The 22969-nt window shown below is 35.9% G+C and overlaps 1 protein-coding gene across 6 annotated transcripts in view; it reads left to right on the top strand.

The window, feature by feature from the left end:
* LOC141460742 (uncharacterized) overlaps window positions 1–22969 on the top strand; it is a 50684-nt gene that overhangs the window by 7737 nt on the left and 19978 nt on the right. For 5 of the 6 annotated variants that reach the window (XM_074141025.1, XM_074141028.1, XM_074141026.1 and 2 more), the window contains one exon: window positions 18605–18753. In XM_074141025.1, coding sequence (XP_073997126.1) covers window positions 18610–18753 — 144 coding nt within the window. In that variant the 5' untranslated portion in view covers window positions 18605–18609. Of the gene's footprint in view, window positions 1–3210; window positions 3342–18604; window positions 18754–22969 lie in introns of those variants that run through there. The other variant, XM_074141030.1, reaches the window with a different exon arrangement.

Genomic DNA, 22969 nt, shown 5'->3' with positions numbered 1-22969 from the left:
TCTTATACTGACAAGTTTCATTGGATGTTCCAGATAGTCAGAATCCTCACGCCGGCTATGAGGCTCATACTTTTTACTTTTTAGCGGCCGTCTATTACTTTCTAAGGATAAAACTACTCTTGAGTATTCAAAGCTTTGCAAAAGTTTCCCAAGTACTACAGCTTCCGGAATGCACTCTTTTTGTATTTCTATTGAAGAAGCTATTGCAGTTATGTCTACTTTCCGAAATACAGGTCCTTGAAGCTGAAAACAAGTTTTTAGCACCACGTGGTGGGTGTACGAGAGTATAGTTAACCTTACCGTTGAATATAGGATGAAAAATTAATGCCAGTTTCAGTCATTATAAACTTTATTATGCTGGAGCTTTCGACCTAGGGACTAGGTCATCTTCAGGGCTAATTTACAATATACTGTTCAATATCGGAATATACAATATCGGACTGTTCACAGACCGATCACATTCAGTCCATGAACAGACAAGACGGAAGACACACCAACCCTGTAATGATGTAAAACAGTATATTGTCAATCAGCCCTGAAGATGACCTATAGTCCCTAGGTCGGAAAGCTCGGCATAATAAAGTTTATAATGACTGAAACTGGCAGTTAATTTTTCATCCTATTGAAACTATGATTCAGTCACCAAAAATAATGAACAGTACTTACCGTTGAAGTACCATTAGTGTTTATTGTACTGCCTTAATAGCTACATGTAATAGTAGATTTTAAATTCCCTTATAATTTCCAAATTGGAAATCCTATTGCGTATTGTCAAGAAGTATTAAACGTATTGTTGAAATCTAGATCGAAGAAAATTATCGATATCTGTATCTAGGATATCTACACCCCGGCACATTCTCTTCTTGCCTGACGGTATTGTGTCGCAACCCTTCAATACCACTAAGTACAATTGAACAGTTCATAAAAATTCCATGTTTCATGTAAATTACATCGTGTTTGCTGTAAACAGAGACGGTCGTGTGAGTGTCCTTACAAGGTAAAAAAAAAAAAAAAACTTGTAATTAACTTAGGTGGTGTCGTCTTTTCTTGTACCGGAGGACACCTGCTAGGTCGAACACCTATCGTGTTTTACAACTTTATCACTTATTTTAATGTAATTTTAAAAATAGACAATAATCCATCACAAGGTGATTTTTAATCGCCACTTTCCGTTAAAAGTAATCGCCGTTAAATGCTAGTTAAATTATTTGTCCTTGTCTCTCCAATCATTTGATTGATCTCATCCTCACCTTGAAATCAATTATTCAATCGATTGACTAATCGATAGTTTTCAATTTCGCCAAGTCATTTGTCATGAAAACAACTGCTCCTTGACTGTTATTAAATATGATCTGTGGATAAATATACACTGTGCGCTTGATAGAGAGAAAAAGAATTGTGCATCCGTTGTAGAGAATTAAGCTTCTAAGTGCTGACGATACCTCCCTTACTCCTGCTACAATGCAACTTCCACAAAATTCTCCCACAATCCCAGCCTGATCCCTTGGTTTGCCACGTCTTAACTCGCACCATTCCAGATAACCCTCCTAAGGCTGGAAACTTAGTGGAGCGGCGATGATAGCGAAGAGCAAAGCGGCGAAAACGAACACTCTCTATAGATAGCGTTGCTCTATCTTCGCTTTGCTCTCCACTATGCGCGGTCCCATAAGTTAACTTGTGTTTGTTTTCGCCGCTTTGCTCTTCGCTATCATCGCCGCTCCACTATGTTTCTAGCCTAAGGCGTTCCAAACGCCAATGGCCACCAGATTCATCCCTCTCACTAACGAGTAACGAGAGCAATTGGGACTATTACCGCTGTCTAGGTTCTCCCCCTCATATAACATTAAAGATGTTGGTGTAACCATCAAAGAACCAAAATAACCTCAATAACCAAAATAAAAGTTACAGTCCGGTCCACTGGTGGGACTTGAAAAATATTAAATCTAAGCTTCGTGTGTTGTTCAAATGCGCTACGATATCTTTGGAACTTTTGAGACCAAAGGAGATTGTAGCGCAGAAGGAACTGGGTAGGGAAAGACCTCGAACCTTTTTAGAAGGGGAGGTTTCATCTACTAGACTCAAAAGGGGAAGGCACAGTAAGCTTCTTGGTGTCTGCGGTGCTGTGCGGCATAATGTTATTCAAATTAAGTTGAGTTCTCTCAGACAGACCATTCTCTAATTTCGGGCGGATGCGACGAAACAGACCTTAAAGCCGATAATTCCCTGATTATAGAAAGATCAATTTCCTTTCTAGCCATAGTAAGAGATTGTACATTTGTGTAAATGCAATACAGCAGTTGCAATCGCCGTATAATCAGGAATTTCCTCTTTCAAATAGATTGAAATTAATTTCTTTTAAAATGAAAGGAGATCTAAAAAAAAAAGATACATACTTCAGCATCTTTGATTTCCTGTTACGTTGCGCCAAAAAATATAATCAATTAATGTTTAAAAATGAAGCAACAATTCTTTAATTGGGGAGATGAACATCGCAAAGTTAATTACGGTAATTTACAAATCGATATTGTAACAATAGTTAATTGCGTAAATATTGTTGTTTTAAAAAATAAATAAATAAACTAACGCAATTATTGGTTAAATTGAAAATGTATAGGTTATGTAGCTCGTCTAATTTTTTAATATGTTTTTACATAACCTATATTTATACTTAAAGTAATTTTAAAGTGAACTACATCTAGGACAGTGTCATCAGCTGGTCAATTAAAAAAAGAGTTAATTGTATGTTAGTTAATTCTTCAATTGCACATAATTAAAGAGTTATTATAGGGTATTTATTTTATTATTATTGTTATTACTGTGGATAACCCCATATAATTACGTATTCGTGTAAATTTTTCTAACCTCAACCCGCATTTTATTCTGAATACGATAATTTGTAAGGTTAAGTTGGTAACACTCAGCTGTAAGGTTATGTTTAATAGAGGCGCGAAGGTAGACATATAGACTCGTATGTATATTTAAATTTCGATGATTTTATCGATATTGACACGTAAATACATATGTGCACGATTTCTTATCTACAATAATTTCTTGTCACGTAGTGTGAAAAATACCAAAAAAATTTGCAAATTAACGGAAAAAGGGGGGAAAAAAGGAAAAGTTACCGCGATATTGGGCCAAAAAATATTTTCAAAAAAATTGTTATAAATTTTTTGGGTCCATTACGTTCACTTTTCCTTTTTGATAGAACGGTGCGGCGAGTGGAAGGGGTATCAGGATATCAGTTCTAAGACTATATACTGGCTGCTAGGAGCTGCCTTTGGTCTTCTAAATACTACTAGTGGTGGGAGAACACAGCTGTGGCCCAGACTGTACCGGAAGTGAGTGGAAAAGATCTTCTATTTCCCTTACATAATGTGATTTTTTTATTATTTTTTTTTTTAAGAGACCATGATCGTTACAAAAAGAAAAAATCTGGATTGGACACTCTCACGACTTCCTGTTCACCATTATTCGTAAAGTTCTTGATTACAAATTAAACTCGCTAATATTTTGAGTCAAATTTTAATTCTTATCACTTTGAAAGAGATCTACTCCATTCTGTCTGCCTCACAGAATTATCTATTGATCGAATTTTTAGGTAATAGTTGTATATTTATATATTTATTATCATTATTTTATAAAATAATAAAATAATCTCTGGACTCTTGACTCGTATTGTCTGTCCTATCTTCCCGGGTACGTACTCCTCCTTTACAGCTTCCATCTTTAGATTGTGCCGGCCTGTCTAAAATGCTGGTTTAAACCCATTCATCCTGTGGATAGATTGTTTGGGGTTTCCAGGAGATTAGGTTGGGGATCTTTGGTTTGCACACAGGGTGGAGGTTGAATTATATAAGTCCAAGTCTGAAATTTTTGGGACCTAGGCTTGATTTGAGATTTTTTTTGGCGTACCTTAAAGGGCCAGGGTCTTGATTACTTTAGGGTTTCTTGCTCTTAGACGATTACTTAATAATTATACCGAGTAATTTACATACAAACTAATTATTGACATAGAACAGAGAGAAATAGAAGATTGAATAATAATAGCTAGATATTAAGAAATAGCCTCGTTGTAATATTTGGTATTGGTAAATAAAGTGTGCCAAAAGCACAACACCATTCGGACATACAAAACTACAAACAACCTACACTACATAGAACAGCCGGCAGGCAAGATAGGACATGTAGACAAACGTACGTACATTTTGTTAAACGGTGTTTGTCACGACGACGACACACATAGTAGAGGTGGTGGTGGGGGACATTTACTAAAACACTAACATCTGAACTATGACGTCACTTTTTGTGCGTGTGGTAAAGTTTGTTGTTTTTTGGTCACATGTGTGAAAGTAGTCACTCTAGTGTTCCACAATGTTCAGCAGCAATTCTTCTGGTCCCCTTTCGATTATGCAATTTATTATACATTTCTGTACGTACGTATGTTCGTCCGTGCGCACCCTGCTGGTTGCACATTAGAGGCATAATCTTCGTTTATTTTAATAATATAGTATTTTTAGCCTGATTTAGTCTGACTGGAAATAACTTGTATTATTATTCCTCTCTCTCAGTACTCGGAAGAAAGGAAGTACTGGAATCGTGCAGTTCCGGTTATAAGCGGAAATATCTGTTTTGAGTTCCCCATGTACCAAAAAAAAATTGTACAAATTGATCTGGCTGTGTGTGTGTGTTTGAATATCCACCAAACAATCGCAGGTAGTTTACTTAGGTGCCACCAGAAGTCGCACAATTGGTTTCCGGTTAAAATCAGGACAACCGGAAATACCATATTACTGAATCGATTTTTCAGTTTTTTTTTTGTTTATATATATATCCTCGCAAACAGCGTCTACGATTTTATTTAACCAGTTAAGAGGTGGAATTTAGTTTTAAAAAAAAAAAACACAGTGTGCGGAATTAAAATCACGACAATGACGTGGTATACACGTCGAACAACAAAACAACCAAAAGTTTTGCAACGTCATAATAGTCACTGCAAGCGACTTTTCTGCAATCTCTCTCTGGCTTGAGATTACCAGCAGCATTCTGTGCTCTTTCAAAATCTTGCACCGCTTCACGTATGCATTGCTTTAGTTAACTAGGGACGCAAGAGCTTTGAATTCTGTGCAAAATGAAATCATGCTCTGAGACTGAGGTCTGAACCTCTACGAGGGTCGTTTGAAAAGTCCGTGCAAAAATAAAAACTACTTAATTTTTTGGGGTAAACCTTTTTTATTTTTCAACATAGTCTCCTTTTAGGCTTATACACTTCGTCCAACGCTGCTCTAGTTTGTTGAACCCTTCCGAATAATAGGATTTGTCCAAGTCTGAAAAATAGTCATTCGTTTCTACAATCACCTCCTCGTTTGAATAAAATCTTTTTCCCGCCAGCCATTTCTTCATATTGGGGAACAAATAGTAGTCCAAGGGAGCCAAGTCTGGAGAATAGGGGGGATGTGAAACGAGTTGGATCCCCTATTTCCATTAATTTTGCGACCACAACTGCTGAGGTGTGAGCTGGTGCGTTGTCGTGATGGAAAAGGACTTTTTTGTGGGCCAATCGTGGGCGTTTTTCTTGCAGCTCGGTTTTCAAACGGTCCAATAACGATGAATAATATGCACCTGTAATAGTTTTACCCTTTTCCAGATAGTCGATGAGGATTATTCCTTGCGAATCCCAAAAGACAGTCGCCATAATCTTTCCAGCCAAAGGAACGGTCTTCGCCTTTTTTGGCGCAGATTCCCCCTTGGTAACCCATTGTTTAGATTGTTCTTTGATCTCAGGAGTGTAGTGATGTATCCATGTTTCATCCACAGTGACGAAACGACGCTTAAAGTCCTGCGGATTCTTCTGGAACAGCTGCAAACCGTCGCCCTTGCAACACTTCACACGATTTCGTTTTTGGTCAAGCGTGAGCAATCGCGGCACCCATCTTGCGGATAGCTTTGTCATGTCCAAATGTTGATGCAAAATATTATGTACCCGTTCATTCGAGATGCCCACAGCACTAGCAATCTCACGCACCTTCACTCTTCTGTCATCCATCACCATATCATGGATTTTATCAATGATTTCTGGAGTAGTAACCTCAACAGGGCGTCCAGAACGTTCAGCCGTCACTTGTGCCCATATGGCCACTCCGAAAATTTTGAAACCACTTATAAACTGTTCTAATCGATGGTGCAGAGTCACCATAATGTTTATCAAGCTTCTCTTTAGTCTCCTGAGGCCTTTTGCCTTCCATAAAGTAGTGTTTAATCAACACACGAAATTCTTTTTCGTCCATTTTTTTGAAAATCACTCGACTTCCTCGATTCAAACGAATGCCAAACACAAAGAAATAGACCGATCTGGCTGAAACTTGGTGTGTGTTCTTCCAAGAGATGCTACTAACTAAACATAACCTCGATACGCGCCAGTGGTGCTATCTCTCTGACTTTGCACGGACTTTTCAAACGACCCTCGTAGAAGTTAATTGCTTACTTTAAAATAGAAATTTTAAGTGACGAAATATTTATTGCAGTTTTCTGCATTTATGCAGAGAGTAGCAACTACGTAGAAAAGAAAGAAGGTCTATTGTCTATATTTTGCATTTAGCAATAAAAACAAAAAAAGTACGTGTGTTGTACTACTTAGCACTTTTGCATTATGCAACGGACACTTAAAATTTATTTCGTGCACAACTTAAGCTTACTTCTAAACTTTTAATTTTTTGGCTTTCCGCTTTCTTTTACTGCTTTAGCGTCTAGTTTTTTCAACTTATTCCCCTGATTCGTGTTCTCCTTTTATCCTTTGAATATTTTGGGTGAAGATTCTTGAAAAACTCGTCCTTTCTTTATTGCGGATATAAGACGAAAATGTGCTGCGTGGTAGTAGTATGATCCACGTAAAGGAGTTAGGCTTACTTCCTTTGTGTGATTTCCGGTTAATTTTTTACGAAAACAGTTTCGCAAAACACAGGTTCACAACAATATGTAAGAATTTAAATACATACGAAGTTTGGAGAAATGGAGCTTAGAACCTTGAGTGTAGTCTTATAAATGAAAGTCAAACTGAATGGTTATTACCAACTCTAGGGTGGTAATAACCAATTGCTTCATTTTTTTTAAAACCAGTTTAGTTTTTTGCTTGCGTTAAAAGGGGGGGGTCTCGCTATATAACTGTTTTACTCACCCTGTCTGGTAATAAGCGAATTTTGAGGCGCACGTTGATGTGTAATTCTGCCCCCCCACTCTTTTCTAAAAAGTTAGCTGGCTAAAGTGGTTAGCTGACTAAACCAGTTTGGTTACCCAATTCTTGGGATTACTCTTCAGTTTGATCTAATTTTGATTATTGCTCGCCCAATATACAGGGTGTTCATTTTAAGACGGCTCAAATGCATTTCATGCTTAAACGGTTGATCTGAGCGAAAAATGGTAGAGGAAAAATTTGTTGCCCGTCACCTCTAGTTTCAGAATATGTGAATTGATTTTAGATTCCTGCGTGCATACGCGGCTGACGCGCGTCCAAAAGTGAGAGTTCGCAGTTGACCCCCATTTTCATATACACAGTTTTAAAGAGTATAAAAAGTTATGAATGAAACCGGAAACCGCAATTTGATATCTTTAAAATTAAAGGTGCTAGGCCTTTTCAAAATCTGATATTTATTTCAATTTTTTAGCTTGTTATCAAAGAGAAAGAAGAGCACGCGATAGGTCATTTTTTCGTATTTTTTCATCCCCTTTCTACTAAAAATATTGCCAAGGCAGTAAAGCTAGTATTTTTCTTAATATCGGGAAATAAGTCGTTTTCCGAGTGATTTTTCTAAGAAAAATCAAATGTTAAGCGCTCTAGATGTTCCCAAGTATACACAAAATGGCTAAAAATTAATTTTACATCTGTTACAAACAAGAAGGTTTAATAATTATTTGGTAATTTTGGGAGAGTTGCGTTTAATTACCAAAAAAATTGGAAACCTCCTGCCACATATTTAAGTGATCGATATCTTTCATGTAAAGGATCAAACTTATTCCTTAATTTATCAAATAATGCACTTAATTCAATTTTTGAAGCAAGTACTGTGCTTTCAAAGGTGCCTCCTCTGGCTCGCAAGCCAGGTTAGCCAGGAGGTTATCAACTGCTCTCGGTGTCTGAGGAGGCACCTCCTCACCACATATAAAACGGTGTATATGGGTCAACTGCAAACCCTCACTTTTGGACGTGCGTCAGCCGCGTATGCGGGCAGGAATCTAAAATCAAGTCACATATTCTGAAACTAGACGTGACTGGCAACAAATTTTTCCTCTACCATTTTTTGCTCAGATCAAACCGATTAAGCATGAAATGCATTTGAGCCGTCTTAAAATGAACACCCTGTATAATTTTTGAGTTTGTCTTTGTGGAAAGAATTTATTTAGTTAAAAAATTATTTCGCGTCGTTAAACCATAAAAAATTCGCTTCCGGAAGCTCGTCTAGCACCGCTATCTTGCTTCTGGATCATTTGCTCTCGTTACGTTCCTCCCGCGCAGGAAGTAGAGACTTGTAAGGAAGGGAACATTCCTGGTTGAACTCGAAACCTTGCCCTCCTCTAATTTTAGATAGTTTATATATATATTTTAAATTAAGTAACACCGGAAATTGTAGAGACGAGTAAAAAAAAAAACTCAGTTCTTTTAATAAAAAAAATTCCCCTCCTCTCACTTATTTTGAGAGTTTTTACAGCAAATATCCTTGTTTTGATCCCTGATCTGTTTCAAAATTTCATCCCTAAATAGATGAATCCAGTTTTATGTTGAGTGTTCCGCTTTCATTTTCATTTCCGTTTCACACTACGTGATTTTTTTGCACCAAATTGATGTATCTACTTCCCTCCCCCATCTCTAATGATGGATGAAAATGTGAAACCTATCAGTGAACACCCTAGCACATTGGTGCTATATGGGATAAAGTTGAAAGATATTATCTGGACCAAAGCATATTTCTTTGGAGGTCCCCTGAGGCAGAAAAAAAAAGAATTGGTTTACTACAGATTAGTGGCTGCTGCGGGGACAGCATAACTTGAATACGATGTTTTGGATTGGGTGCAGTAATGAAGTACTCTTAATTACTATTAAACTTCATTGAAAGTAGTGGGGGGGGGGTAAGCTTCCCTCTAGTGATACTTCCGTTACTACGAGGGGGTTTCAGCTTCCTCCGTTTGATACGTCCACAGTTTTTTTTTTTTTTTTTTTTTTGCGCATCAACAGCTGAGGTCATTAGCGCCCGGAGCTTTTTCCAGTGCACTGCCGGCCTCCGGACAGTGTTCTCTCGTTACAGACAACACTGTCCATCACCGGACAGTGAGCTGTAAGAAGCTCCTAGGCAGAGAAAATCTAAGGGTCGTCCACAGTTTGAAAAAGCTTTTCTTTTTTTTCTACACTAAGTTTTGAAGTTTTTGAAGCCACAGATACCTTGGGCTGAAAAAGGTTATATCCGGTAGGACAGTTGTGTAAGTTGTTGATCGTCCAAAAAAAGTGTAACGTTAAAAAACACCCAACTTTGACAAATTTTTATCTCTTTTTCTAAAAAAGATAAAATTCCCAAATTTTCTTTATAATATAGGGCAGTGATGGCGAACCTATGACACGCGAGCTCATTTTTTGGTGACACGCATCTTCAAAGATGAAAAATTTCATAATTCAAATAATATTAAGGACAAACAAACGGAATCGGTTAAACAGATGAAGTCAGTAGCGCTTGCTTGGCTTTGAAATGTACCCAAGTATAAACCCAAAATAGAAGATTTCTGCAGAACAAACTTCAGCACCAAAAAAGTCACTAATTTTTTTATATAAATTTTATATGGTTTTTCTGTTTTTGTTCAATTATATTGATATATCATAAAGATTATTCCTTCAGATTTACGAAGATCCCAAAGCTCTGCTACAGGTATTATCATCTCCCACCACCCCTCTCTCTCTCTCTGCAGCGAGACAAGACCCCTAGGACACAGCAGAGCCACTCTCTTCTGGAGCGTGTTATTCTGTCTGGTAGATCTCTCTCCATCCATCTCCATTCCAGGCACACTCTTGAATCTCCCACTGAACTCTTTGGCGGAGCGGGTGGGAGCGACCTAACTCGTACTTCACTTTTCCAAAGAACACCTCCAGTAAAATTTTACATTCACCTGTTTAATAGCGGTGATCGTTCCAGTTTTGTTACTTGAGTGCGTACGTCCAGACACTCCGCAACTGGAGCACATTTCTTTGTTTTACCTTGGTTCTTGCTCGCTTCTCTATACGACATTTGACCTCCCAGTTCTCTGGTTACGTTTAGCAGCTATCTGCAGGTAAATTGTGTTTTTTTTTTATCTTTCCTAGACTTAAAGGTTTCGTGAGGGAAAAAAAATCACACTGAGAATTGTAATTTATTTATTTATTTTAATTTTACTCAGCTCCCACTTAGCGGATGCTGCAAATTAGATCTTAATCAGAGAATTAGAATCAGGCCGCAAACACCAGTTTACCAAATCTTAACTCAAAAAACCAGCTCCAACGAATCTCTTTATATTTGGTCCACCAATTTGTATAAATGTGCATCTAGTTATTTAAAAGAGTTTTCCAGTAAGATTCTATTAAATGCACTTGGTTTAGTGGGTTCGATTCCAAGTCTAGGCCTTGGATTTTATTTAATGGTTAATATGAGAAATTTATAGTAAAGTATGTTAGGCGAGTTATAGACTAGACCCGCAAAGCTTAGATGTATTGTTGGTTAGTGGATTCGATTCCCCCGGTCTAGGTCTTGGATTTTATTTAATGGTTAATATGAGAAATTTATAGTAAAGTATGTTAGGCGAGTTATAGACTAGACCCGCAATGCTAAGATGTATTGTTGGTTTAGTGGATTCGATTCCCAGTCTAGGCCTTGGATTTTATTTAATGGTTAATATGAGAAATTTATAGTAAAGTATGTTAGGCGAGTTATAGGCTAGACCCGCAAAGCTTAGATGTATTGTTGGTTAGTGGATTCGATTCCCCCGGTCTAGGTCTTGGATTTTATTTAATGGTTAATATGAGAAATTTATAGTAAAGTATGTTAGGCGAGTTATAGACTAGACCCGCAAAGCCTTAAATATGAATTTCCTGCGCGGGAAAAGTTCCTGCAAGTAAAAGTGAACGCCTCCCCTAAAAGTTCACAATTAGAAAGTCTCATTAATTAAAAAAAAAAAAAAATTTGGGCGGAAAACCACGAATGGAAATAAAAATCGTATCAAGTGAAAGTGTGACACTTCCGGAAGTGAGATTTGGTCTAAAAGCTCTTATTTGGGTCCAAAGTGGTTGAACTTCCAAATAAATATCAAATTTGAATGTGTTTTTTTTCTTTTCTTTGAGTTAGGGTGATGACGTACTTCTCTGGCAGACAAACTCACAAACTCAATATTTTTAAAAAAAAAAAATGACGTCCTCAAAAATTTTGTATCGAGAGAAAGTTAAATTATTGTGGGATTCCGATAAAAATCGATTTACACTGTTCAGTTGTTAGAAGAGACCAAATTGAATAACTCGATTAGTCAGTCCACTTAATCGATAGCATTTTTTAAGCTTTAAAAATCGAGTTTACAATTTAATTGCTTTCCAGTTTTAAATATTTCGTCAAACTAAAGATTGCATAATACATAATAAAGATGTATAATGATATTTTTAATAATTGTGTAGTGGTGGTAGTGATAAAGAAATTTTATTACCTCCCAGAGATTTGTATTTTTTTTATTTTTAATTTTATTTTTGGTTAACTACCATAGTTTAAAATTAGGGTGACTCTAGTTTAGGTTAGGATAATGGAGTATTGATGACCATTACGTCATAAGTAGGTATTTAAACAGTTCGCAAAGATAAAAGATACCTGCTTTTTCGTACTAGCTTTTTTTTTTAATCTTTATCATTTCTTAAATTTAATTATTTTTTTGGTTTTTATAGTTCCGCTATTTGTTTTTACTTCCTGCGATTATGTCACACATTATAGTCGAGTTCCTAAACCGGAAAGATTTAGATCGTACAGCGATCTGGAGCTTTTTTTCTAGTGCACTGCCCGGCCGGCTCTACCGGTCAGTCTCGATACAGTCCCAACACTGTCGGCATCCACAGTACGCTTATTTAATGAATATCCAGGCGGAAATGAGGGAAATTTGATTACCGTGTATGGTAACAGATTTTAAGACAGTTTTTTTTATATTTTTTTATTAGATTATTTGATTTAGCCTGCAAGTTCTGCCTATATTCTTCGTCTAGGACTGTTATACAGGGTTAACCAGTAAGTATTATCCATAGGCCTACTGTGTTTAGTACATCTAAAGTGGAGTACAATGACGTATATTGGCCAACTTCATATTTTCCACTGTTCACTTGAGTGACGTCACTTTAATTTTTTTCACATTAAAAATATTATTACTCAGAAAGTTTTAGTCCGAATTCGATTCTGATGACACGGTTAGAAAGACAGATAAATTTTCTAAAAATTGATACCATTTTGAAGCATAAGTTATTCTCCAAACAGCCTCAAACTTCCTCCTGGATACTGGGAAAAATAAAAGTAATCGAAAATTTTTGAAGAAAACTCATTAGGCCCTTATGGGGATCATTATCACAGATCTAGGTGCTGGCCACTTTTTAGTAAAAGTTTCCTTGTCTAATGTGGTACTTTCTAACGTGGTATATCATTTTCCAGGATTCCTTTTATCTTCGTATGAGAGAAATTACGTTTGTTTTTACAAGAAAACGTGTTCACGAGCACTCAAACAGTGTTAGTTTATCAAGTTGTTAAATTCATTGAAAACTCTTTTTGATGGACCAGTATTCAAATTTTTAAAGTAGATTGGCCTAAAATAAGGAAGTCAAAGGTTACAAATTGCACTTATTGAAATTACTTTCTGAGTAATAATATTTTTATTGCAAAAAAAAAGTAACGTTTTTAGAAACAAAAAATTTAAAGTGACGTCACAGTGGAAAATATGAAGTTGGCCAATACGTCATTGAACGCCACTTTAGATGTACTACACACTGTAGGCCTATGGACAATACTTACTGGTTCCCCCTGTATATCCACCTCTGTACTGTAGGAACTCGAGACTGAGGCAGTTTCTAACTCCTTGATACTGAACCCTGAATTCCCAACAATCTCCTGGTTTTTTTAATAAATAAATAATTTCTCCTAAAATAATCACATTTTCTGCTTCCCGTACTATCAGATTTTTCTTCCTAAATCTCCTACAGCCCTCATTTTTCATGATGTGCAGCCTTTTGGTTACATGAACAGTGTATGCGTAATTCTTTTCCGGAAGTGATCGTATATACAATATTTTTTTTTTGTTTCAGTTACGTATATTTTGAGTGATCTGTATATATGATAATTTATAAATAATATAGTTATTTAATATAAACCGCGATCAATGTGATAGTATCTACTTATTACGTAACAGGAAGTAGTGTCAAATTTATGAAATCCCGTTTTCACCAATGGAATATAGTCAACGGTTTTGGGTTCTATTGTGGGTTAGATTGCTTATAGGTTAACTCTCAAGATTAAATCCCAAATTTGTATAATATTCTAAAAGAGACCCAAAAAAATTGGTACCGGAAGTACGTACATTACTGATATCGGATATCAGAGAACTCCGCAGAATTGTTCCAAGAGAAAGTAACTGAAATCTAGTAGAGCATACCAGACTTTTATTGTTACATATTTATTATTATAAGAAGACGTATATAGTTCATGTATTTCAAGATTTTGCTAGCGATCAGTTTTATGTCCCGCCAATCTTTATGTAACAGCTGTTCGTTGCAAGTGTAGGCGTCATTGGTGAATGTCATTTCAGGGCTGGGCGTGAGGTGGGGGTTAGACATTTTATACGAGACTTGCATTTGATCGTAAATACTTTCTATTTTATCTTTACAGATTTGTTTTAATATAACTATTTTATGGTAAAGATCAAATCTCTTTATATCTCAGGAGCAAATCAAATGTTCATTGAATGTCTCTAAAACTAGGGGGGGGTGTCGATTCCCAAACCCATGGATCAAGTCTCTCCCATATCTTCTTAGTCCAGGGATGGCGAACCTTTTTGAGACGTGGGTCAACTTTCTTTTTCCTTTTAGTACTAGCTCTTGGGTCACTAATGCCCATTTGCACAAGAGTTAAGTTTAAAAATTTTTAAACTGAATATTTTCAAAACTTTAAACATCTTTAAAATTCAGTTGGCTTAACGGGGTAAAACGGGACCGAAACAAGTGGCTATGGAAGTCTCTCTTTTTACAAACATAACTGAACAAAACCTGAACGAAAGTGGGCGTTTTACTTGAAGAAAAATCTAAATATGGTTATTTGCTTTGGGTTGTCGAATAAACAAAATATGAGTAAAATTATACATTTTAATTGATATTTTGTAAACACTTTTTTGCTTTATTTTAAATATACTACAAAAGCATTTGTCGTCATTTGCGTTTTAGAACTGTAATATCACAAACTAAAGGTTATAGATAGCATTTAAATTGCTTTTGTTTCAATGCGTGATTGAAAAAAAATACAGATAGAATATAAATTATCCACACAATTAGAAGATCTAAATCTAAACAAACAAATGGTTGCCTAGCAATTGTGGTTCAGTGAAAAAGCTTGCGCGGGTCAGTGTCTGACCTCCTGTCAACAAACTTATGATTAATCTTTGATCAGAATCCTTCGTGGAAGAACCATGTGGTTCATCCCTCACTTCTTTAAAACCTTAAATCAGCTTCGTTACTTTGTTCTCTAAAATAACCCCCCAACTTGCAATTGCTCGTCCTCCTATTTAGGTTTCTGGTTTATGAGTTTACAGGATGTACTGTTTTCCACGTTTTACCTTCGGGATCCCCTCCCAGAGATGCTTACAGCACCCAATCGTTAACCTAGAACTACCCAGTAGCGTTTCGCCACCATTATTTCCTTGGAGCCTCCCATATTCTTTGCAATGATATTCCAAAGTTAACCCCTACTGTATCCTTTTCAATTTTCTTCAACTTAAATCCTCCAAACAATCCCAACACAATTTCTTCCTCCTGGGGCATAATTTTAGGAGAGGAAAATGAAGACGTTTCCTTCTAAAAGACTAATTTCCGCGTACCTGTCACGTATTTTCTATAATGGTGAGTTATCCCGAGTTTCGAGAGAACTGTTCAACCGGATTTACCAAATTACTAATTCGACTTTTATCAGATTTTCACAAAATTTGAAACTTCCGTTGCTGGTACGAGAATTAACAAGACTTATAAGACAGCATGCCCTATAATTAAGATTATATACATTTTTTTAAAAAATACTTAATACTTGTTACTTAATATGTCAGATGTTCATATAAGAGAATTTTAATGCAAAAATAATTATAAATATAGGACAATTTTTTTTGCTGCAAATATTACAGTGGTGATAGTTGTTGCAGTTTTACAATCACCCCCGGTTATGAACAGGAAATGATTGGGTAGTTACGCGCTCTTAGATATTATGGGCGAGAGTATGATTTACAAATATGTCGGCGAACAGGTTCTGGATGCACCAGGTAACTAAATCCCTGCCACACCTTTACTTTTTTGCACTCTGCCGCATATACCTCCCATTACATATTTTTTTTGCTTAATAAATAATCAGTTAACAAAATTACATAATCTAGGCTAGAAAGTCTAATTATAGATTGAAACAACTAGTTTAACACGATATTCTCTTTACCCCTGTTTACGTAATTGGAGTGCACTGAAAAAGGAGCTTAGGGAGCCAATGACTTTAGATGCAGACGCGTCTTAAATCGCCCCCTCCCCCCAAAAAAAGGGTCCTTAATCGAATTTTACCTGGAAAAACAATTCAAATAAAAAATTTTCGTCAAAAAATCCAATTGTACTAGTTCCGGTTCAGAAATTGTAAAGAAAAATCATTCGTGCAACGTGGCTAAAATAAAACTGCCTCTTGAGGATTATTTTGTTCTATAAATACAGCAGTGAACTAGGGCGGTTGTGTTGGTCTAGTGGACAAGAGCATGGCTTCATGTGTGGAAGATCGCCGGTTCGAAACCCGTGTATGACTACTTTTTATTTGGTAGAAAAGAATTGTTTATAGTCAAGCATAAGCTTCCGTCCTCGTCTACGACACCTAATTGGTAGTTGGACGTTAAGCCACCGCCTGAAAAAATTGGCAATTACTCTCTACTGAACTCCTAAGACTTGGCCATCAAGTGCTAGTCTAAAGAGAAACACAAGTTCAATGTAAACACTTTCCAATCAGAGAATGATTTTATTGCATTATTAATTGAGTAGAATATAAAATTCTGAGACATTTTTTAAAGGTTATTAACCACAGATTAAGTAAGCGCTGGCCATATTCTCAAGGATTACCGGTTTTTGTGTCAATTTCGTAAGTTTTTTTTCTTTATTAGTTCTGTAGGCGAGGCTGCCTTCCATTTTAGTAAATATTAGATAAGTCAATGATCTGTACTCTCACCTATCGTGCATGGTCTTTTTTAATTTAATTTAAGACACGTCATCATCAGTGTTAATTATCAACCGGAACTATTTCAGTGCCTCTGGTCAGTGCTTTTTCATTACAGATGACACTGTAAGAAGCTTCGAAGAAAAAAAAATTTAGGGGCCAGTAGCTGGATTCGAACCTGCGATCTCCACGTTAGAATCCAGTATAGAACTGAGCTTATCTCTTCCCTTGCACTTCTTTATAATGTACAGAATATCTCTCCTTTTCTTTCTAATAATTGTTTCTCTCTCTCTTCTACATACTGGTAACTAAAATTTGCTCTCAGTTCATATTAGAGACGTTTACTTCCGGTTGAAATCCCAAATTTTGACACGAATACTTTTAATACATCGTGAATTGAATTGATCACTTAGATCGATGATCGATATAAAATTTGAGTAATGGGGGGGAGACTTTTAATATCTCTGGCTCAGAGCAAGAGTTTATTACTCAATGTTGGCAAGCCTGTCTCCAGTGCATGGTCGGTCACATTGCTGCGCATGTACAGAATACCTTTCACGCGGTGATCGCTCATTAAAAAAGTTGTGTCAGTAAAAATTTTTTTGATTACATCATCGGAAATTCTGCTACTTTTTTTTTTTGGACATGGAGGGCACCCACCAGACCGGATTATAATTTGTTTTTGTTTTCTTGTTTCTTGTAATTATTTTTAATTTTTTTTTGAAAGAGCGTTGACGTTTCTAGATTCTACACGTTTATGTTTTTTACCTTTTTCGTTCTCGTACCGCACTAAGAGCAGGTATTATGAAGTGCAAAGTTTCTATTTTGAGTTTTCTGCAGAAATATATGAAGTATCTGTCTGTCTGTCTGTCCGTATCCACCTTACTCATATACGATAAATTGCGGAAGTTCTAATTGGATATTTCGTTAAGGAAGCTATAGATTTAGCATAACTCAGAAATAAACTGTTTTCCCCTTGAGTGATGAAATTTTTTTTATTTTGGTTTAGCTGGTCAAGGATATACATCATTCTACAGACGACGTCATAAGCTTGACGTCAAGTCTTTCCGGAAGTGCTGATTGTATTTAGCTATTCTCCGCAAACAGCTGTAAAGATTTTCATCCCGTTGGTTTGTTTGCATGTCAGTAAGCTGTTTTTTTTTTTGTTTTTTTTTAACAATATCTGAAAACCGGATGTGCTACGTCAATAAATTACTTTTATTGGAAATATTTTCTACGAGAATAGCTTTGTAGAAGGAGATATAGCTAGCACAGGTGTTTTATGGTCTCAGGACATCCCTGTGAAAACTATTAAACGAGGAACTATAGAGTGTTGTTAAAACTAAATTTTCAGATTACACGAAATTTCAGTCAGTTCACTACTCGATAACATTGTACAGTGTTGCAGCATCATATTCCTGTAGGCGTAAGCTGCAAGGTTCTTTGATTTTTTACATTTCAATGATGACTTGATCAAAGTTTCTTTCAAAAAATAGACACAGTGTATTTGGATCCAGATCAAACAACAGGATTCTGTGCCAAGGAGTTTATTCAACCGTAGCTCATAACTCACAACTCGTTTCTATAAACAATAAATGTTTTTGTACTTATATGAATAATAAATGGTAACAAATTAACAATAAATATGACATTTACCACATTTGTCTGCTTCTCCGGATGCAAAACCCACAACCAGATTTACCAAACTAACTACAAAACTGAATACTAATAATGGTTCCTAACACACCAATCACATGATAGTTATTCTAAAATAGAAACCCATATGTTGTGCACTAACACACAGTACAGATTAGGGAAGGGATTAGCTATGAGGTTAGCATACTGGACTCCCACGCGGAGGTCCCGGGTTCGAATCCAGCAGCTGACCCTTAGATTTTCTCTTCCTAGGAGCTTCTTATAGTGATGGACAGTGTTGTCTGTAACGAGAGAACACTGTCCGGAGGCCGGCAGTGCACTGGAAAAAGCTCCGGGCGCTAATGACCTCAGCTGTTGATGCGCCAAAAAAAAAAAAAAAAAAAAAAAAAAAAAAACAGTACAGATTATTTATAAACAATTCATGTGCTATTTAAAATATACAATATATCTTTTGGGGGTAACTACCTGTTGATTAATACTTGCAGGGGCGATGAGATACACAGAGAGGTTAAAAGGAGCGTTCCTGATCTCCATCCTGGTGATACACACAGCGCTCTGTTCGCCAGTGGTCCGACGGGATGTGATCGCCGCTCTAGGAGCTGAACAGGAGACGTATCTTCCAAGTCCACACCAGGTAATCGAATCATTAATACATTTATGCTCTTGGTAAAAAAATTGTTTCTCTTTCTGAGAAAGTGTGGTAGCAATGGTGTGAATTTTCTATTTCCTGTTTTTTTGCCGGAAGTTCACGTGATTAGTTTTTTGTGGAAGGTTATTGGCCAATTTCAGTCATTATTTTTTTACGTAGTTAACGTTGTGTTTTAAGAGGGGGTTGATACAGAGCCGTGTTATGTTCTCTTTGTTTTGGTACTGGACATGCGCTGTAATGTCATTAGTAAAAACTCCCTAAGTTTCAAAAAAAACATAGATTGCATTAACAGAACATCGTGGAATATTCACATCATTTTTTGTTTTTTTCGTTAACTTTCCAAAACCGGAAACACGAACAAAATGTTTTGTTCGAAGTTTTCAAACAGTTTTAATGTTATTACGTAAACCAAAATTATAACTTTTGGAGATGATAAGGGAAAGAGTAGAGTTTCTTCCTGTTTGTGATTAAATCATTCCCACCGTTTGAATGAAAATTAATTGTTATCTGCTTTACTCCTTGTTTAGCGTGGACTTTCTTTTAAACTCCCCTAAATTACAGGTATTATTGAGTTAATTGTAATTCTAATTGTAATTGACCCCCTACGGCTGATTTGTACTTTGGGGGCAAATGAAACTCTCGTTTTTCTTCCATCTCTCCTAGGAAGTTATTAGTATCCCCTGGATGGGGTACACCTTCTTTCTAGTAGTCTCTCCTAAATTTTTGGGGGGGGCCATCTCCGTCTGAGGAGAGCGTTGCGAGATGAATTGCTGCAAAGGACAGGGAAGGCGAACCTTTTTGAGACGTGGGTCAAATTTTGTTAGTACTAGTTCTTGTGTCACTAATGCCCCCATTTGCACAAGAGTTAAGTTTAAAAAATTTTTAAACTGAATATTTTCAAAACTTTAAACATCTTTAAAATTCAGTTGGCTTAACTGGGTAAAACGGGACGAAACAAGTGGCTATGAAAGTCTCTCTTTTTTACCAACATAACTGAACAAAACCTGAACAAAAGTGTGTTTTATCTGAAGAAAAATCTAAATATGGTTATTTGCTTTGGGTTGTCGATCTTTTTTTGTAACAAACAAAATATGAGTAAAATTATCATTTTATTTGATATTTTGTAAACAGTTTTTGCCTTTATTTCAAATACTACAAGTAGCATTTGTAGTCATTTGCGCTTTTAGAACTGTAATGATCACTAACTAAAGGTTATAGATAGCATTTTAAATTGCTTTTGTGTCAATGCGTGATTGAAAAAAAATATACAGATAGAATATAAATTATCCACCACAATTAGAAAAATCTAAATCAAACCGCGTAAACAAACAAATGGTTACCTAGCAATTGTGGGTCAGTGAAAAAGGTTGCGCGGGTCATAGGTTCACCATCACTGGCATAGAACATCAGGAAGTACCTGAAATACCTGGACTATCTGTCGGTTACCCTCTCTTTATAGAACTACTACCCTGAAGAGAGAGACCTCATCACTTAGGTTTTTTTTTAATTTGTGGTGATCAATGATTTTGGTGGTGACGTCAAGCCAACAGGAACATTTTATATATTATAATGACGTTGTACTATTGAAACCAACCATCAGAAGAGAAAGATAAGCGGAAGTGAGTCTTAACGCAAGATTATTTTTCTTAAAATTTATACGACCAAAAATATTCACTTCCGTTGGGAAATTTAAATGGATAACCCGTACTTTACATCCGCTTACCAGTTTTAATAGTGAAAGTAAAACCAACAGTCACAAAACAGGATATGAAGGAATGACATTCTCTACTGTTTAGTATGTTGAAATTTAAGTAGCGTGATTTAACCACATATGTTATGAATAGAATGGTGTACGTATTTAATGAACATTTCAAGTGCTACACTTGATCCCCGTAGTACACCAGATCCTCCTACCAGAGAACAACACATTCAATGAAAAAGTTCATTGCCTTCTGAATTACATTACTAACAAAGGAAAGTTAGCCACTCGTGTCAGATGATATAAACTTGTTAACTAGATCTTCATGGGCGAATGTTATTTAATAATAAATATTACAATTATATTCAACTTTCATCTTGTACAACAGTAGTGATCATAACAACTCATTGCCTGTAAAAACTACCGCAACAGTTCGTTACAAAAAGGAAGTACTAAGATTGTATAGCGCTGGCGAATTATTGCTTCATACTTCATTAAAATACATCCGGTAATTGTAATTAAAAGAAAAAACCTATCCGGATACACTGATTCGATTTATTTATTGCTTTCTCTAACTTTAGTTTTAAAAGAAAAGGTATACAGTCGAACCTCTCAATAACAGACACTGGCGGGGGAAAGCAAAGTGGCCGCTGTTTGGAGGTGGTCGTTAGAAGGAGGTAGGCAAGTTTCATAATGAAAAATATGGGTTTTTTTCCCAAACATCTATTTAAAAATTGTTTATTATTAATAGATTCAAGAACGTACATAACTGCATAATTATTGCAGCTATACTCGTATGATATGCATCAAGTTTTTCTTAATTATCCAAAAAATTTATCAAAAGACTACATATTATTTACTTAATTAATAATTTTTATAATAATCATCACATTTATTCCTAACAATAATAATTTATGGTAAAATTATCATCATAATATCATCTATTATTAGAAAAATAGAACAAACCTTTCGGCAAGTTGACGATGGCTCGATTTGGTTTTTGCAAAATCTTCCCAACACATTTATTTTCTCTTCTAGAGTGTTAACCACTTTCGTTTGGGAGACATATCGGAAAAAATAATATTGTTCGTCCACAGTTATATTGAAAAATGATTAAAATGGTACAAGATGTATGGAGCTTATTATAGGAAAAACCAGAAAAAAAGAAAAACTTGAGAGGGGATAACTATTTTTATCACCGCGTCAAACGAACTTTTAATAATAAGGTGGTCGTTGGTAGGTGATGAAACATTTAATCCGTTCCTCAAAATCAATGTCCGCGGTCCGTTATGTAGAGTGACCGTTAGACGGAGGCTCTTTTATATAGAAAGTGTATAGGGGTGAAACGGGGAAATCCAAAAAATGGAGGTGGTCGCTAGTGAGAGTGACCTTTATGGGAGGCTCGACTGTATTTGTAAACAAGCAGATAATCGATTTGAAGATTTCGATTTGGACAGAACTATCCGTTTTAGACGAAGTTCCTATGACCTCCTTCCCCGGGAAAGTGGTTTTTCACAAATCATGAAAAATGTGAGTCTAGTGCATAATAATTTATTGATTGTGAAAAATATATTATATCTAAAGCGTGTCTAGAAATACACGGCAGGAAATTATTAAATTATCAAGAGACAAAAACGTTGATATTCAAAACTTATAAGTAATTTTCAGAAATAAGGAATACGTAAGTAACATTTAATTTTTCATAATGTCTTATTTAATAGCAGTTCATATTTATTTTTAATCTCATTTTCTCTTTAAATTAAAATCATTTCAAACGAGAACCATTAAGTATTAACATCCGTTTGTATTTCCGTTTGAATATATTTATATAAATCTAAGAATTTCGATTAACGTAGTACAAAGTTTAGTTTATATTATTAAAGTATTCTTATTTCCTTTCCAAGATTAGTACTGCTTTATTTCCTTTTAATTTATGTACTGTCAGCATTAATAATAATTTCCGGCTGAATTGTACTCACTTTTTATTCCAAAATAGATGTAAAAAATAATATTTTAGGTACTTCTTTTTTTGTTTAAGTATTTACGACAATTTGTTAAGTTATATTAGAAAATGGCAACACTGCATGTCTCTAGTTCTTCTTCCTGGTATTTTATAATATAACTGGGCATTGCATTCAAGAAATTTTAATTGAATAATAGACAACTAAGTATTGTTAGGTAAAATGGCAGGATGTTCTATCTTCTTCATCATCATCATCTTCACACCTTTAAGGGGAAGGAAGCCTCATGGTCATTGGACGATTCAGTCCGCGTGGTGGATTGTCAGGAATAACAGGTAGAGGCGAGAGGATTAGAGGGGTATGGAACTTGTGGATAATTCGTCTTGGCGAGTTCTTTGTACGAATGGGTGGATATTGAGGTGGTTGTGAATAGTGAAGGTTAGTCACCGTAGAAAGGAGTAGTTTTTGATTGGGAATGGCTGTACAGTCCCGTAACTCCGTGTGGGACCGAGCGAGAATACTCCCACGGCATCCTCTGCCT

Source organism: Rhodnius prolixus, unplaced genomic scaffold, assembly GCF_049639745.1.
Source record: "Rhodnius prolixus isolate KJV_2025 unplaced genomic scaffold, Rpr scaffold_6, whole genome shotgun sequence".
NCBI classification, from domain to species: domain Eukaryota; kingdom Metazoa; phylum Arthropoda; class Insecta; order Hemiptera; family Reduviidae; genus Rhodnius; species Rhodnius prolixus.
This window is presented reverse-complemented; position numbering and strand designations above follow the sequence as displayed.